Source organism: Xenopus laevis, chromosome 8L, assembly GCF_017654675.1.
Source record: "Xenopus laevis strain J_2021 chromosome 8L, Xenopus_laevis_v10.1, whole genome shotgun sequence".
NCBI classification, from domain to species: Eukaryota; Metazoa; Chordata; class Amphibia; order Anura; family Pipidae; genus Xenopus; species Xenopus laevis.
In genome coordinates, this window is record NC_054385.1 from 132,841,895 (window position 1) to 132,860,757 (window position 18,863).

Below are 18,863 nucleotides of genomic sequence, written 5' to 3' on the forward strand. Positions count from 1 at the left end.
TCACCCCAAATCTCCCCCTAACTGACCTTCAGACTGGGCCCCCTTAGCTCATAACAAGGTTACAGATATATAGAAACATTGGGGTGTCACCCTGCTATAGTTCCAGTGGTACCCAGGGCACAAATAAACACTCACCCCAAATCTCCCCCTAACTGACCTTCAGACTGGGCCCCCTTAGCTCATAACAAGGTTACAGATATATAGAAAACATGGGGTGTCACCCTGCTATAGTTCCAGTGTACCCAGGGCACAAATAAACACTCACCCCAAATCTCCCCCTAACTGGCCTTCAGACTGGGCCCCCTTAGCTCATAACAAGATTACAGATATATAGAAACATTGGGTAACAGTCACCCTGCTATAGTTCCAGGGTACCCAGGGTACAAATAAGCACTCACCCCAAATCTCCCCCTAACTGACCTTCAGACTGGACCCCTTAGCTCATAACAAGGTTACAGATATATAGAAACATTGGGGTGTCACCCCTGCTATAGTTCCAGGGGTACCCAGGGTACAAATAAACACTCACCCCAAATCTCCCCCTAACTGACCTTCAGACTGGACCCCTTAGCTCATAACAAGGTTACAGATATATAGAAACATTGGGGTGTCACCCTGCTATAGTTCCAGTGGTACCCAGGGCACAAATAATCACTCACCCCAAATCTCCCCCTAACTGACCTTCAGACTGGGCCCCCTTAGCTCATAACAAGGTTACAGATATATAGAAACATTGGGGGTAACAGTCACCCTGCTATAGTTCCAGGGGGTACCCAGGGTACAAATAAACACTCACCCCAAATCTCCCCCTAACTGACCTTCAGACTGGGCCCCCTTAGCTCATAACAAGGTTACAGATATATAGAAACATTGGGGTGTCACCCTGCTATAGTTCCAGGGGTACCCAGGGTACAAATAAACACTCACCCCAAATCTCCCCCTAACTGACCTTCAGACTGGACCCCCTTAGCTCATAACAAGGTTACAGATATATAGAAACATTGGGGTAACAGTCACCCTGCTATAGTTCCAGGGGTACCCAGGGTACAAATAAACACTCACCCCAAATCTCCCCCTAACTGACCTTCAGACTGGGCCCCCTTAGCTCATAACAAGATTACAGATATATAGAAACATTGGGGTAACAGTCACCCTGCTATAGTTCCAGGGGTACCCAGGGTACAAATAAACACTCACCCCAAATCTCCCCCTAACTGACCTTCAGACTGGGCCCCCTTAGCTCATAACAAGGTTACAGATATATAGAAACATTGGGGTAACAGTCACCCTGCTATAGTTCCAGGGGTACCCAGGGTACAAATAAACACTCACCCCAAATCTCCCCCTAACTGACCTTCAGACTGGGCCCCCTTAGCTCATAACAAGGTTACAGATATATAGAAACATTGGGGTGTCACACTGCTATAGTTCCAGGGGTACCCAGGGTATAAATAAACACTCACCCCAAATCTCCCCCTAACTGACCTTCAGACTGGGCCCCCTTAGCTCATAACAAGGTTACAGATATATAGAAACATTGGGGTGTCACCCTGCTATAGTTCCAGGGGTACCCAGGGTACAAATAATCACTCACCCCAAATCTCCCCCTAACTGACCTTCAGACTGGGCCCCCTTAGCTCATAACAAGGTTACAGATATATAGAAACATTGGGGTGTCACCCTGCTATAGTTCCAGGGGTACCCAGGGTACAAATAAACACTCACCCCAAATCCCTCCTAACTGACCTTCAGACTGGGCCCCCTTAGCTCATAACAAGGTTACAGATATATAGAAACATTGGGGTAACAGTCACCCTGCTATAGTTCCAGGGGTACCCAGGGTACAAATAAGCACTCACCCCAAATCTCCCCCTAACTGACCTTCAGACTGGGCCCCCTTAGCTCATAACAAGGTTACAGATATATAGAAACATTGGGGTGTCACCCTGCTATAGTTCCAGGGGTACCCAGGGTACAAATAAACACTCACACCAAATCTCCCCCTAACTGACCTTCAGACTGGGGCCCCCTTAGCTCATAACAAGGTTACAGATATATAGAAACATTGGGGTGTCACCCTGCTATAGTTCCAGGGGTACCCAGGGTACAAATAAACACTCACCCCAAATCTCCCCCTAACTGACCTTCAGACTGGGCCCCCTTAGCTCATAACAAGGTTACAGATATATAGAAACATTGGGGTGTCACCCTGCTATAGTTCCAGGGGTACCCAGGGTACAAATAATCACTCACCCCAAATCTCCCCCTAACTGACCTTCAGACTGGGCCCCCTTAGCTCATAACAAGGTTACAGATATATAGAAACATTGGGGTGTCACCCTGCTATAGTTCCAGGGGTACCCAGGGTACAAATAAACACTCACCCCAAATCTCCCCCTAACTGACCTTCAGACTGGGCCCCCTTAGCTCATAACAAGGTTACAGATATATAGAAACATTGGGGTGTCACCCTGCTATAGTTCCAGGGGTACCCAGGGTACAAATAATCACTCCCGTAGACTCAGTGAGTGTGGAAGAAAGCAAAGCAATAACAGATATAAAGTGTGACATCATATAAATAGTAGAAGTAATATATATATATATATATATATATTATGTCTGTGTGTTATGTGGCCTCTTGTTACAGTACCGAATCTTCAGAACTGGACCCTGAATGTTGCTCTCACTTTATATAATTTATTTGAACCAAATCAGAACCTGAGAAATGGAAGTCAAAACCTTTTTCTTCATCAGAATATGCAAATAAAGTGTTTGGGATTGTTTGTTATTAGGCTTTATGTGGACACATGGATTTGGGGTCCCCCTACACAAAGACATCATGTTTCAGCAAAGGAAAAGTAAATGGCAGGTTTTATTAGCAAAGCTAAAGACATTCATTATCAGTAGTAGAGTAGTAGTAGATAACATTGATTATCAGTAGTAGAGCTGCACTGCTGGTTGCCCTGTACAATCTCCACTAATCTCAGCGCGTAGATCAGTTCATAGTCGGCCCTATGGGGAGGGAGAGGTGCGGATGAGTCTGTGCCGGAGGATTCAGAAAGACAACAAGATGCAAATCTCCTCCAAACTCAAAATAGTCGCCAGTGACCTCACGTTGGGCTAATCCATTGGGGATGAGTCAGAGGGGCCCTTGTATGAAGCTGAAATAATCTGCAGGGCCGAGTGTTGGATTCTTCAGGGTTCATTCAGAGGAGCAACACCCTCATGTCCACTTTGTGGGGTTCAGCTGTGAGTATCTGTCCCACACTGTAGCACGTCCTTTATATTACTCCTTGATTTATATTACTCCTTGATTTATATTACTCCTTGATTTATATTACTCCTTGATTTATATTACTCCTTGATTTATATTACTTCTTTATACTCAGGTGAATGTCCTGCCAGGCACAGGTAGTGGAGGGGTAACTGGGGAAGTCACAGGCATTTTAGGAAGTAATAGTTACAGTTGCTCCTCCTGGGGCAGTCGCAGAGCTTTCCAACCCGGGCCCCCCTCTTTACTGCGCACACGTCTCCCAGGGTGCACTGCAAAACAACAACCAGTACTCTCCGTTACTCAGGCAGAATTATAGACATGGGAAGAATCAACAGCAAACAGGTATTTGGCAAAAGTCTTGGGCCCCCCAACAGGTTGTGTCACATGATGTGAAGTCTAATTAGATCTGCAAATGAGAAGCCCCTCCTATAAACACCTGTCACAGGTCCCACCCCTATGTCTTGTTTTAGTTTGGAGGGTGAACCAGCAGTTTGGGTTGAACACACCTTGCTACTTGCACCTTTAGGGTAAGGACACACGAGGAGATTCGGAAGATTAGTTGCCCAACGACAAATCTCCTCTTCTTCGGGCGACTAATCTCCCTGAACTGCCTACCCGTTGGCTAGAATCTAAATCGCAGACGGGATGACACTTGGAGTGCTTCGTTTTCTGAAGTTGCCTCTTGACTATGGAAAACTAATCAATATGAGTGCCATACCGCCGGCGATTTAGATTTTACCCAACGGGTAAGCAGTTCTGGGAGATTAGTCGCCCGAAGACGAGGAGATTTGTCGCCGGGAAACTAATCTCCTCGATTACTGAGGCAACTTTGGGCGACTATTGAAAACGCATCGCCGCGTGTGCATTAGCGCAGGCGACTTTTCATTCTAGCCTATGGGGAAAAACGCAGAGGCAGTTCGGGGAGATAGTCGCGCAAAAGACGAGGCGATTAGTCACCAGGCGACAAAATCTCACCGAATCTCCTCGTGTGGCCTTACCCTAAAGGTGCAAGTAACAAGGTGTGTTCAACCCAAACTGCTGGTTCCCCCTCCCAACTAAAACAAAGGTGTTTTATAAAACACTGTGATTGACGCTAAGCCTGTGATATAGGGGTGGGACATGTGATTCCTTCCTCCTGCTGTTTATCTTTATCCAAAGCACAAACAGTTTGGGCCCTAATAAACACCCTCAGCTAAACACTCACATACACTCACATACACACTGATACACATACACACTGATACACATACACACTGATACACATACACACTGATACACATACACACTGATACACAGACACACATACACACTGATACACAGACACACTGATACACAGACACACATACACACTGATACACAGACACACTGATACACAGACACACTGATACACAGACACACTGATACACAGACACACTGATACACAGACACACATACACACTGATACACATACACACATACACAGATACACAGATCACATTGCTGACACTCACCTTGGCAACTTGATTGAGTTTTGACTCCCAGGACAAGACCCTTTTAGACTGAAGTTTCTCCAGAACATCCTGAAGCTCCACCAACTGTATGACGGAGAACCAACATCAGATGTAAAACAATTCGGTCAAAGCATTAATTTCCCAACACCGTGTTTACTTTCTAATGCAAGAACTATTGTGTATTCTCGAAAGTTACACAGGGAAGAACTTAATCCTTCTGAAAATACATTTTCTGGTTCATTGAACTGAAACCAGAACCCTAGGGAGTTGCATCACTTTCTCTATCCCCTGGGGATCGGGTCTGTAGAACTGAACCCAGAGCTCTAGGTGAGACCTTACCAGGGATCTATAAAGTGGTATCACTGTCTCTCTCTGTCCCCTGGGGATCGGGTCTGTAGAACTGAACCCAGAGCTCTAGGTGAGACCTTACCAGGGATCTATAAAGTGGTATCACTGTCTCTGTCCCCTGGGGATCGGGTCTGTAGAACTGAACCCAGAGCTCTAGGTGAGACCTTACCAGGGATCTATAAAGTGGTATAACTGTCTCTCTCTATCCCCTGGGGATCGGGTCTGTAGAACTGAACCCAAAGCTCTAGGTGAGACCTTACCAGGGATCTATAAAGTGGTATCACTGTCTCTCTCTGTCCCCTGGGGATCGGGTCTCTAGAACTGAACCCAGAGCTCTAGGTGAGACCTTACCAGGGATCTATAAAGTGGTATCACTGTCTCTCTGTCCCCTGGGGATTGGGTCTGTAGAACTGAACCCAGAGCTCTAGGTGAGACCTTACCAGGGATCTATAAAGTGGTATCACTGTCTCTCTCTGTCCCCTGGGGATCGGGTCTGTAGAACTGAACCCAGAGCTCTAGGTGAGACCTTACCAGGGATCTATAAAGTGGTATCACTGTCTCTGTCCCCTGGGGATCGGGTCTGTAGAACTGAACCCAGAGCTCTAGGTGAGACCTTACCAGGGATCTATAAAGTGGTATCACTGTCTCTCTCTGTCCCCTGGGGATCGGGTCTGTAGAACTGAACCCAGAGCTCTAGGTGAGACCTTACCAGGGATCTATAAAGTGGTATCACTGTCTCTCTCTGTCCCCTGGGGATCGGGTCTGTAGAACTGAACCCAGAGCTCTAGGTGAGACCTTACCAGGGATCTATAAAGTGGTATCACTGTCTCTCTCTGTCCCCTGGGGATCGGGTCTGTAGAACTGAACCCAGAGCTCTAGGTGAGACCTTACCAGGGATCTATAAAGTGGTATCACTGTCTCTGTCCCCTGGGGATCGGGTCTGTAGAACTGAACCCAGAGCTCTAGGTGAGACCTTACCAGGGATCTATAAAGTGGTATCACTGTCTCTCTCTGTCCCCTGGGGATCGGGTCTCTAGAACTGAACCCAGAGCTCTAGGTGAGACCTTACCAGGGATCTATAAAGTGGTATCACTGTCTCTCTGTCCCCTGGGGATTGGGTCTGTAGAACTGAACCCAGAGCTCTAGGTGAGACCTTACCAGGGATCTATAAAGTGGTATCACTGTCTCTCTCTGTCCCCTGGGGATCGGGTCTGTAGAACTGAACCCAGAGCTCTAGGTGAGACCTTACCAGGGATCTATAAAGTGGTATCACTGTCTCTGTCCCCTGGGGATCGGGTCTGTAGAACTGAACCCAGAGCTCTAGGTGAGACCTTACCAGGGATCTATAAAGTGGTATCACTGTCTCTGTCCCCTGGGGATCGGGTCTGTAGAACTGAACCCAGAGCTCTAGGTGAGACCTTACCAGGGATCTATAAAGTGGATTCACTGTCTCTCTCTGTCCCCTGGGGATTGGGTCTGTAGAACTGAACCCAGAGCTCTAGGTGAGACCTTACCAGGGATCTATAAAGTGGTATCACTGTCTCTCTGTCCCCTGGGGATTGGGTCTGTAGAACTGAACCCAGAGCTCTAGGTGAGACCTTACCAGGGATCTATAAAGTGGTATCACTGTCTCTCTCTGTCCCCTGGGGATCGGGTCTGTAGAACTGAACCCAGAGCTCTAGGTGAGACCTTACCAGGGATCTATAAAGTGGTATCACTGTCTCTGTCCCCTGGGGATCGGGTCTGTAGAACTGAACCCAGAGCTCTAGGTGAGACCTTACCAGGGATCTATAAAGTGGTATCACTGTCTCTGTCCCCTGGGGATCGGGTCTGTAGAACTGAACCCAGAGCTCTAGGTGAGACCTTACCAGGGATCTATAAAGTGGATTCACTGTCTCTCTCTGTCCCCTGGGGATTGGGTCTGTAGAACTGAACCCAGAGCTCTAGGTGAGACCTTACCAGGGATCTATAAAGTGGTATCACTGTCTCTCTCTGTCCCCTGGGGATCGGGTCTGTAGAACTGAACCCAGAGCTCTAGGTGAGACCTTACCAGGGATCTATAAAGTGGTATCACTGTCTCTGTCCCCTGGGGATCGGGTCTGTAGAACTGAACCCAGAGCTCTAGGTGAGACCTTACCAGGGATCTATAAAGTGGATTCACTGTCTCTCTCTGTCCCCTGGGGATTGGGTCTGTAGAACTGAACCCAGAGCTCTAGGTGAGACCTTACCAGGGATCTATAAAGTGGTATCACTGTCTCTCTCTGTCCCCTGGGGATCGGGTCTGTAGAACTGAACCCAGAGCTCTAGGTGAGACCTTACCAGGGATCTATAAAGTGGTATCACTGTCTCTCTGTCCCCTGGGGATTGGGTCTGTAGAACTGAACCCAGAGCTCTAGGTGAGACCTTACCAGGGATCTATAAAGTGGTATCACTGTCTCTCTGTCCCCTGGGGATTGGGTCTGTAGAACTGAACCCAGAGCTCTAGGTGAGACCTTACCAGGGATCTATAAAGTGGTATCACTGTCTCTCTCTGTCCCCTGGGGATCGGGTCTGTAGAACTGAACCCAGAGCTCTAGGTGAGACCTTACCAGGGATCTATAAAGTGGTATCACTGTCTCTGTCCCCTGGGGATCGGGTCTGTAGAACTGAACCCAGAGCTCTAGGTGAGACCTTACCAGGGATCTATAAAGTGGTATCACTGTCTCTGTCCCCTGGGGATCGGGTCTGTAGAACTGAACCCAGAGCTCTAGGTGAGACCTTACCAGGGATCTATAAAGTGGTATCACTGTCTCTGTCCCCTGGGGATCGGGTCTGTAGAACTGAACCCAGAGCTCTAGGTGAGACCTTACCAGGGATCTATAAAGTGGATTCACTGTCTCTCTCTGTCCCCTGGGGATTGGGTCTGTAGAACTGAACCCAGAGCTCTAGGTGAGACCTTACCAGGGATCTATAAAGTGGTATCACTGTCTCTCTGTCCCCTGGGGATTGGGTCTGTAGAACTGAACCCAGAGCTCTAGGTGAGACCTTACCAGGGATCTATAAAGTGGTATCACTGTCTCTCTCTGTCCCCTGGGGATCGGGTCTGTAGAACTGAACCCAGAGCTCTAGGTGAGACCTTACCAGGGATCTATAAAGTGGTATCACTGTCTCTGTCCCCTGGGGATCGGGTCTGTAGAACTGAACCCAGAGCTCTAGGTGAGACCTTACCAGGGATCTATAAAGTGGTATCACTGTCTCTGTCCCCTGGGGATCGGGTCTGTAGAACTGAACCCAGAGCTCTAGGTGAGACCTTACCAGGGATCTATAAAGTGGATTCACTGTCTCTCTCTGTCCCCTGGGGATTGGGTCTGTAGAACTGAACCCAGAGCTCTAGGTGAGACCTTACCAGGGATCTATAAAGTGGTATCACTGTCTCTCTCTGTCCCCTGGGGATCGGGTCTGTAGAACTGAACCCAGAGCTCTAGGTGAGACCTTACCAGGGATCTATAAAGTGGTATCACTGTCTCTGTCCCCTGGGGATCGGGTCTGTAGAACTGAACCCAGAGCTCTAGGTGAGACCTTACCAGGGATCTATAAAGTGGATTCACTGTCTCTCTCTGTCCCCTGGGGATTGGGTCTGTAGAACTGAACCCAGAGCTCTAGGTGAGACCTTACCAGGGATCTATAAAGTGGTATCACTGTCTCTCTCTGTCCCCTGGGGATCGGGTCTGTAGAACTGAACCCAGAGCTCTAGGTGAGACCTTACCAGGGATCTATAAAGTGGTATCACTGTCTCTGTCCCCTGGGGATCGGGTCTGTAGAACTGAACCCAGAGCTCTAGGTGAGACCTTACCAGGGATCTATAAAGTGGTATCACTGTCTCTCTCTGTCCCCTGGGGATCGGGTCTGTAGAACTGAACCCAGAGCTCTAGGTGAGACCTTACCAGGGATCTATAAAGTGGTATCACTGTCTCTCTGTCCCCTGGGGATTGGGTCTGTAGAACTGAACCCAGAGCTCTAGGTGAGACCTTACCAGGGATCTATAAAGTGGTATCACTGTCTCTCTCTGTCCCCTGGGGATCGGGTCTGTAGAACTGAACCCAGAGCTGTACATGAGGCAGATATTTCTGGGGATGTTATTGCACTTTTAGGAACCATAGAAATTCCTCTGATAAAAGAAACTCACCATCTCTTTCTCATTGACTCTTCGTGCTTCTCTGGGAGGAAACAATTCTGCAGATTCCACTTTGAAGACTCCCTGGATGGTGACAAGATAGACTAGGAGGCAAATACATGGGGCAATGGCTGATAAAGTCTGAGCCATCTCTCCGAGGTCTGTACTTGGGGCAGAGCAGACTCACTGGTTCTATCCGTGGCTCTTCCTCATCTTTAGAGCAGGGAGGATTAACTTGAGAGAATTAATACAGTGATTATCTTTCACTCAAGGGGGTGTTAAGCTTTATATCCCCTGATTAGCCTTGATCTTTAGCACAACGACCCCTCCCCGACGCTTTCTCTGTCAGGGCTAATTTGAATAATGAGAAGTCAAATTCTGAAGATCTTTTCACTCTTGTTTGTATTGAAACTATAGGATTTAGCCTAAAATGTTCCAGTTGAAAAGTTGCTTAAAACTGGTCCATATATAATGTATAATGTTACAATAGAGCTTCTTCAGTAAACAGAGCTGATATTGGTGATACCACCCCGATAACATGGGGGTCACATTGATCAGTGGCAGGAGCCTATAGAATTGGATGAATATTTCCAGCTGAGACTGATGGAAGGAGCTGCACCCGCTATTCACACCAACACCCCATTCCTGACCAGTCACTTTCCTCCCTGCCATTGCTCTGCCCTTCATTAAACTTGTCTCCTTTCCCTTAATATTCTTTGTTTTGTTTTAACTTTCTTCTGATATCTAATGACCGTCAGGGAGCAGCAGCGACGTCACTTTTAAATAAAACCACAATCCGCCACCTTTTTATGGTAACAATATAGAATGGTGTGATGATATATGCTCACAGATATATGAGAGGTTCTCTTGCTCATTAACACAAAAAGATTATTCTATTGCCCTGGTTAGTGTGTAGCGTATTTGGATTTGCCCCTGTATTTATCTGCTGTGGGTTCTGGGGTATTATACATGGAATTGGCCCTGTATTTATCCTGCTGTGGGTTCTGGGGTATTATACATGGAATTGGCTCTGTATTTATCTGCTGTGGGTTCTGGGTATTATACATGGAATTGGCCCTGTATTTATCTGCTGTGTGTTCTGGGGTATTATACATGGAATTGGCCCTGTATTTATCCTACTGTGTGTACTGGGGTATTATACATGGAATTGGCCCTGTATTTATCTGCTGTGGGTTCTGGGGTATTATACATGGAATTGGCCCTGTATTTATCTGCTGTGTGTTCTGGGGTATTATACATGGAATTGGCACTGTATTTATCTGCTGTGTGTTCTGGGGTATTATACATGGAATTGGTCCTGTATTTATCTGCTGTGTGTTCTGGGGTATTATACATGGAATTGGCCCTGTATTTATCTGCTGTGTGTTCTGGGGTATTATACATGGAATTGGCCCTGTATTTATCTGCTGTGTGTTCTGGGGTATTATACATGGGATTGGCCCTGTATTTATCTGCTGTGTGTTCTGGGGTATTATACATGGAATTGGCACTGTATTTATCTGCTGTGTGTTCTGGGGTATTATACATGGAATTGGCCCTGTATTTATCCTGCTGTGGGTTCTGGGGTATTATACATGGAATTGGCCCTGTATTTATCTGCTGTGTGTTCTGGGGTATTATACATGGAATTGGCCCTGTATTTATCTGCTGTGGGTTCTGGGGTATTATACATGGAATTGGCCCTGTATTTATCTGCTGTGTGTTCTGGGGTATTATACATGGAATTGGCCCTGTATTTATCTGCTGTGTGTTCTGGGGTATTATACATGGAATTGGCACTGTATTTATCCTGCTGTGGGTTCTGGGGTATTATACATGGAATTGGCACTGTATTTATCCTGCTGTGGGTTCTGGGGTATTATACATGGAATTGGCACTGTATTTATCCTGCTGTGGGTTCTGGGGTATTATACATGGAATTGGCCCTGTATTTATCCTGCTGTGGGTTCTGGGGTATTATACATGGAATTGGCCCTGTATTTATCTGCTGTGTGTTCTGGGGTATTATACATGGAATTGGCACTGTATTTATCCTGCTGTGGGTTCTGGGGTATTATACATGGAATTGGCACTGTATTTATCCTGCTGTGGGTTCTGGGGTATTATACATGGAATTGGCCCTGTATTTATCCTGCTGTGGGTTCTGGGGTATTATACATGGAATTGGCCCTGTATTTATCTGCTGTGTGTTCTGGGGTATTATACATGGAATTGGCCCTGTATTTATCTGCTGTGTGTTCTGGGGTATTATACATGGAATTGGCACTGTATTTATCCTGCTGTGGGTTCTGGGGTATTATACATGGAATTGGCACTGTATTTATCCTGCTGTGGGTTCTGGGGTATTATACATGGAATTGGCCCTGTATTTATCCTGCTGTGGGTTCTGGGGTATTATACATGGAATTGGCACTGTATTTATCTGCTGTGTGTTCTGGGGTATTATACATGGAATTGGCACTGTATTTATCTGCTGTGGGTTCTGGGGTATTATACATTGAATTGGCCCTGTATTTATCTGCTGTGGGTTCTGGGGTATTATACATGGAATTGGCCCTGTATTTATCTGCTGTGGGTTCTGGGGTATTATACATGGAATTGGCCCTGTATTTATCTGCTGTGTGTTCTGGGGTATTATACATGGAATTGGCCCTGTATTTATCTGCTGTGGGTTCTGGGGTATTATACATGGAATTGGCCCTGTATTTATCTGCTGTGTGTTCTGGGGTATTATACATGGAATTGGCCCTGTATTTATCTGCTGTGTGTTCTGGGGTATTATACATGGAATTGGCCCTGTATTTATCTGCTGTGGGTTCTGGGGTATTATACATGGAATTGGCCCTGTATTTATCTGCTGTGTGTTCTGGGGTATTATACATGGAATTGGCCCTGTATTTATCTGCTGTGGGTTCTGGGGTATTATACATGGAATTGGCCCTGTATTTATCTGCTGTGTGTTCTGGGGTATTATACATGGAATTGGCCCTGTATTTATCTGCTGTGTGTTCTGGGGTATTATACATTGAATTGGCCCTGTATTTATCTGCTGTGGGTTCTGGGTATTATACATGGAATTGGCCCTGTATTTATCTGCTGTGTGTTCTGGGGTATTATACATGGAATTGGCCCTGTATTTATCCTGCTGTGAGTTCTGGGGTATTATACATGGAATTGGCCCTGTATTTATCCTGCTGTGAGTTCTGGGGTATTATACATGGAATTGGCCCTGTATTTATCTGCTGTGGGTTCTGGGGTATTATACATGAAATTGGTCCTGTATTTATCCTGCTGTGGGTTCTGGGGTATTATACATGAAATTAATCCTGTATTTATCTTGCTGTGGGTTCTGGGGTATTATTGCAGTTATATATTGGATTGGAAACCAGGAGGTTAATTTGCATTGGAGAATATTTCGGGAGGGACACTGTCCATTCGAGATGAGATTTGGCTTAATCATAGGCTTCCTGAGTGATGCCAATAAGAGATAGCAGAAGACAGATTAGATTATCTGAAATGATTCTGTGGGTTATTGAGGGGTGATTATCTTAGCGCTGGGGGCTACAGACCCATCACATCACTAATAATTATTTTAACTTGCCATACCCCCCTACAGCAGACAAACACAAGGAGCCCGGGGCACATAGAGAGAAGCAGAAAGATTTGTCTGATTTATCCCTTTCTCATCACATTGCTCTATCCAATCATTTCATGGACTTTATGGGAGATCCAATCTCTCAGGGGCGCAGGTCTCGCAGCGAATTCTCATCACTCTCAGATAACAATATCATTTCCCTCTGTCCCCCCCGGGGGCCGACAGATAATGGACTTCAGCGGCTGAAATTCCTCTCCATTAATATCAATTCGCTTGCCGCTCCCCGGCCTCCGGGAACATTTCCCAAATAAGATTTCTGGATAGTTGATGGTACAAAATAAATATGGCAGATTATAACGTTGACGTTCGATGAGACATTAACAGACTTAACCCTTTCTCTCTGGGCTTTGCCCACGGACTAGTGTATGGCGGCCCTCCAGCTGTTGCTGTGCTGCAACTCCCTCTATTTCTATCATAGGACACAGGGAAGTCACCAAAGCCCTTTCAATTAGGGCCCAATCTTTTGGCCCCGGGGCTTGCCTACGTGTCAGGGGAAGGTACTGGTTATATATAGAGGCTACGGGCCCAGATAACCTTTCCATCAGCAGATAATCACTTCCCAATGGCTTTAGCTGATTTAACACTTATATAACCAGACTTGGCCCCTTAATGCGGCCCTTGGCCCCTGGCGCTCCTCGTGTCTAAAATCCTGCTGTCAGGCTCCCTGCCCTGTGTGAGTGTCTGAAATTAGGGACAGATGCACTAAATGGCGCACACATCATCACTGAATCACCACGTTACACCCTAACGTGACATCACTAAGAACTGATGACATCACTGAGTGCTTGTTTATTTGCAGCTGCTGCACAGACTGGAGGGCCCCCAGTAGGGACACTATTATCAATTTGTGCCCCTGGTTGGGTAGATTTGCCACACACGGTTATCACTGCACACAGGCCTACCCCGGTATTAAGAGCTAGCACTCTAATGTTCTCAGTGGCTCCTGTATGGTCTAGCCCTCTGAGTGTTCTGATGCTCTGATAGGTTGCTTCAGATCACTGCAGATACTAATGTGTAGCCTGGGGCCCCGAGCAGGAGGAAGATTGGGGCCAATATTCAGGCAGAGATACTGCCCCTATCTATGATGATGTCATTGAAGCACAATATCATGATGTCATTTAGTTGTTTGATCTTTATATTCCTGTTGCAGACACAGTATAAAGGAATGTACAGAGACCCCCAGACACAGGGTAGGTAGCACTGCTGGTTCTGATAAGACAGCTAAGCAATATCACATGGGAACCAACAGTGACAGCGACAGCAAGTCCCATTACAAATGAACAGAGAGGCGGTTGATTTCAGGTTTTCTTTTCTACATTAAATTATTTATACACAGAGACAGTAACAGACACTGCAGCTAGGGGTCGCCGTCCCAGCAGGAATAACCTGGGACCATCTTCTGGGCTTTATCCAGTGTTAATAACATCTCAGCAGGAATGAGTTGCACGAAGCCCCTCTCAGACAGTCGCACAGCTTCCCGACCCGAGACCCGAGCTTCATTGCACAGCGCTCTCCCACGTCGCACTGCACATACAGGAGAGACTCAGTCACACTATATACACTATATACTCCTTATCCCTGTACTCCTTAAATACATATACATACCCCCTACTGTAATGATAAGGATATTAGAAGTCACTGAGGGGTTGTTCTGTGACCATATAAAGACTCAAGGCTGCAGGCTGAGTTATACAGGGAACTCTGAGTATCACTCATGTATTATAAGGGATAATGTACCCCCTACTGTAAATGATAAGGATATCAGAAGTCACTGAGGGGTTGTTCTGTGACCATATAAAGGCACAAGGCTGCAGGCTGAGTTATACAGGGAACTCTGAGTATCACTCATGTATTATAAGGGATAGTGTACCCCCTACTGTAAATGATAAGGATATTAGAAGTCACTGAGGGGTTGTTCTGTGACCATATAAAGGCACAAGGCTGCAGGCTGAGTTATACAGGGAACTCTGAGTATCACTCATGTATTATAAGGGATAGTGTACCCCCTACTGTAAATGATAAGGATATTAGAAGTCACTGAGGGGTTGTTCTGTGACCATATCAAGGCACAAGGCTGCAGGCTGAGTTATACAGGGAACTCTGAGTATCACTCATGTATTATAAGGGATAATGTACCCCCTACTGTAAATGATAAGGATATTAGAAGCCACTGAGGGGTTGTTCTGTGACAATATAAAGGCACAAGGCTGCAGGCTGAGTTATACAGGGAACTCTGAGTATCACTCATGTATTATAAGGGATAATGTACCCCCTACTGTAAATGATAAGGATATTAGAAGTCACTGAGGGGTTGTTCTGTGACCATATAAAGGCACAAGGCTGCAGGCTGAGTTATACAGGGAACTCTGAGTATCACTCATGTATTATAAGGGATAATGTACCCCCTACTGTAAATGATAAGGATATTAGATATGAGTATCACTGATGTATCTCTCACTATTACCCACTTTCAGGTACCCCCTGCCCCCCAGTATTATCTCCATGTAGTACTTACCCAGGGAAGTTGACCGACTCTTCTTTGGAGTCTGATGCCTTTATCTTGGTTATAGTCCAACATCTCTTCCAGTGCCCCTGCCTAAAAACCCAAAGCAAACAGGTGAGATAAGGGCATCGGGGGGCAGGAGCTAGAGAGTGGGGCAAGCTGAGAACACCAATTATATTCTTATCTTTTATTTCTTATTAATATCTTCAGGAACTTTGCTATTTATTTTACATTTCAGTCTGAAAGATGCTCCCTGGTTGCTAGGGTGATTATCTCATATCAACCAGAGAACAGTTTATTGTACAAGTCAGCTGACAGAGTACAGAGTAGAGGGATACTAAGATTTGAGTTAAATTCCCCACTCCCCAATAGAATTAATTTCCCAGCAGTCATTTCTGTACATGTAATATATAATGAGTATATTATTATTCCTAGTGACACACACAATATACTCACCAGGCTGTTGGGTGCCAGGGTATCATATTCTGATGCCAAGTCCTGCCCAGAGTCCTCTCCTGTCCCCTCCCTGATACTGAGAGACACACAGAGAAGCAGCAGCATCAGACTCCTCATCATTTCCCCTTCACTCAGATGTGCCCGTCCCAAACACTGAATTCACCTCCTCTTGTGTCTTCCCTCACTGTCCCCCTTTATATCACTCACAGGGAGGTGTCTCTGGAGACTGCACATCCCACTCTCTGTGTCTCCAATGGAAATGTATTGTGTGGTCTCTTCCATTCCCTTTATCAGCTTAGTCGCTCTTCTCTGTACTTTCTCTATTTCATTACTGTCCCCCCTTATATATTTATATATAATGATCATATCCCCCTTATATATTTATATAGAGTGATCATATCCCCCTTATATATTTATATATAGTGATCATATCCCCTTATATATTTATATATAGTGATCATATCCCCCTTATATATTTATATATAGTGATCATATCCCCTTATATATTTATATATAGTGATCATATTCCCTTATATATTTATATATAGTGATCATATCCCCTTATATATTTATACATAGTGATCATATCGCCCTTATATATTTATATATAGTGATCATATCCCCTTATATATTTATATATAGTGATCATATCCCCCTTATATATTTATATATAGTGATCATACCCCCTTATATATTTATATATAGTGATCATATCCCCTTATATATTTATATATAGTGATCATATCCCCCTTATATATTTATATATAGTGATCATACCCCCTTATATATTTATACATAGTGATCATATCGCCCTTATATATTTATATATAGTGATCATATCCCCTTATATATTTATATATAGTGATCATATCCCCATATATATTTATATATAGTGATCATATCCCCCTTATATATTTATATATAGTGATCATACCCCCTTATATATTTATATAAAGTGATCATATCCCCATATATATTTATATATAGTGATCATATTCCCTTATATATTTATATATAGTGATCATATCCCCTTATATATTTATACATAGTGATCATATCGCCCTTATATATTTATATATAGTGATCATATCGCCCTTATATATTTATATATAGTGATCATATCCCCTTATATATTTAAATATAGTGATCATATCCCATTATATATTGATATATAGTGATCATATCCCCTTATATATTTATATATAGTGATCATATCCCCTTATATATTTATATATAGTGATCATATCCCCCTTATATATTTATATATAGTGATCATACCCCCTTATATATTTATATAAAGTGATCATATCCCCATATATATTTATATATAGTGATCATATCCCCTTATATATTTATATATAGTGATCATATCCCCATATATATTTATATATAGTGATCATATCCCCCTTATATATTTATATATAGTGATCATATTCCCTTATATATTTATATATAGTGATCATATCCCCTTATATATTTATATATAGTGATCATATCCCCCTTATATATTTATATATAGTGATCATACCCCCTTATATATTTATAAATAGTGATCATATCCCCTTATATATTTATAAATAGTGATCATATCCCCTTATATATTTATATATAGTGATCATATGCCCCTTATATATTTATATATAGTGATCATATCCCCTTATATATTTATATATAGTGATCATACCCCCTTATATATTTATAAATAGTGATCATATCCCCCTTATATATTATATATAGTGATCATACCCCCTTATATATTATTATTTAGTGATCATACCCCCTTATATATTTATATATAGTGATCATATCTCCTTATATATTTATATATAGTGATCATATCCCCTTATATATTTATATATAATGATCATATCCCCTTATATATTTATATATAGTGATCATATCCCCCTTATATATTTATATCTAGTGATCATATCCCCTTATATATTTATATATAGTGATCATATCCCCTTATATATTTATATATAGTGATCATACCCCCTTATATATTTATATATAGTGATCGTATCCCCTTATATATTTATATATAGTGATCATATCCCCTTATATATTTATATATAGTGATCGTATCCCCCTTATATATTTCTCTTCTCCAGTGTAACAATCCCAACTTGTCTTTCCCCATATCTGATCCCTTCCATTCCCTTTATCAGCTTAGTCGCTCTTCTCTGTACTTTCTCTATTTCATCTATTATCGCACTGTGTCAGGTGCTGAATATAAAGAGGCCACACATTTCACTTAGAACCAATTTAAGCCAGGCCTTCAGTGACAGCAGATTATTTAATCCCAGAGGAATCACACACACCTGTAATTATAACATTACTCTCACTCCTTATTTGTTCTTATAATCAGTGACACAATCAGTTCAGTCTCTATGAAATGCTGAGAAGTCCCTGCCCCCTTATTAACTGGGATTCACAGGCTGCACAGTGGGAGATGTAGTTCAGCCACGTATACACAGTTCCCTTCTGATTAAATCCACACCCTACAGGGTTAATGCTGCAGACTGCACTGATTTATGTGTTGCCACATGGTATTAATGTCCAACTGAACTGTCACATGTAGGAGGGGGTTATTCTATATGAGTAGTGAGCAGTGTATGACATCAGTCTGGGACTCACACTGTAGAGAAGTGAGCGCAGCATGAGTCACATGTGATCAGTTATGTATGAAATGAGACAAGTCTTGTAACTATGGGCAAACGTCTAAAGTCCACCCTCCCTGTAATAACTTGTTTGTTTTATACTCAATACTGGGTGTGTCATCCCGGCTTATACAGGAACTGTCTGTCTCTTATTGTGAATTATCCCTACATGTAAAGTAACACTTTATTACTACTGAATTAGTCCTACCACCCCTGCTGGGAGTCTGTTCCCTGTATCTATCCCCCTTTCTGTAAAGTATCACTTCCTTATGTTCCCTTTCACTCTCCCTCCTATTCCTT

At 43.9% G+C, this 18,863-nt stretch overlaps 2 protein-coding genes across 2 annotated transcripts; both read right to left on the reverse strand.

Moving 5' to 3' along the window:
- Positions 1–2,854: 2,854 nt before the first annotated feature.
- LOC121397261 (cocaine- and amphetamine-regulated transcript protein-like) lies at positions 2,855–9,492 on the reverse strand. Its single transcript, XM_041573801.1, has 3 exons — positions 9,278–9,492; positions 4,765–4,848; positions 2,855–3,543 (listed from the first exon to the last, which is right to left on the reverse strand). The coding sequence occupies exons 1-3, from the start codon at positions 9,413–9,415 to the stop codon at positions 3,436–3,438; spliced, it is 330 nt and encodes a 109-aa protein (XP_041429735.1). The 5' UTR covers positions 9,416–9,492; the 3' UTR covers positions 2,855–3,435.
- A 4,741-nt stretch (positions 9,493–14,233) lies between these two features.
- LOC121396971 (cocaine- and amphetamine-regulated transcript protein-like) lies at positions 14,234–16,089 on the reverse strand. Its single transcript, XM_041572646.1, has 3 exons — positions 15,901–16,089; positions 15,457–15,537; positions 14,234–14,465 (listed from the first exon to the last, which is right to left on the reverse strand). Exons 1-3 carry the CDS (start codon positions 16,018–16,020, stop codon positions 14,358–14,360), a joined length of 309 nt encoding a protein of 102 aa, XP_041428580.1. The 5' UTR covers positions 16,021–16,089; the 3' UTR covers positions 14,234–14,357.
- Positions 16,090–18,863: the final 2,774 nt, after the last annotated feature.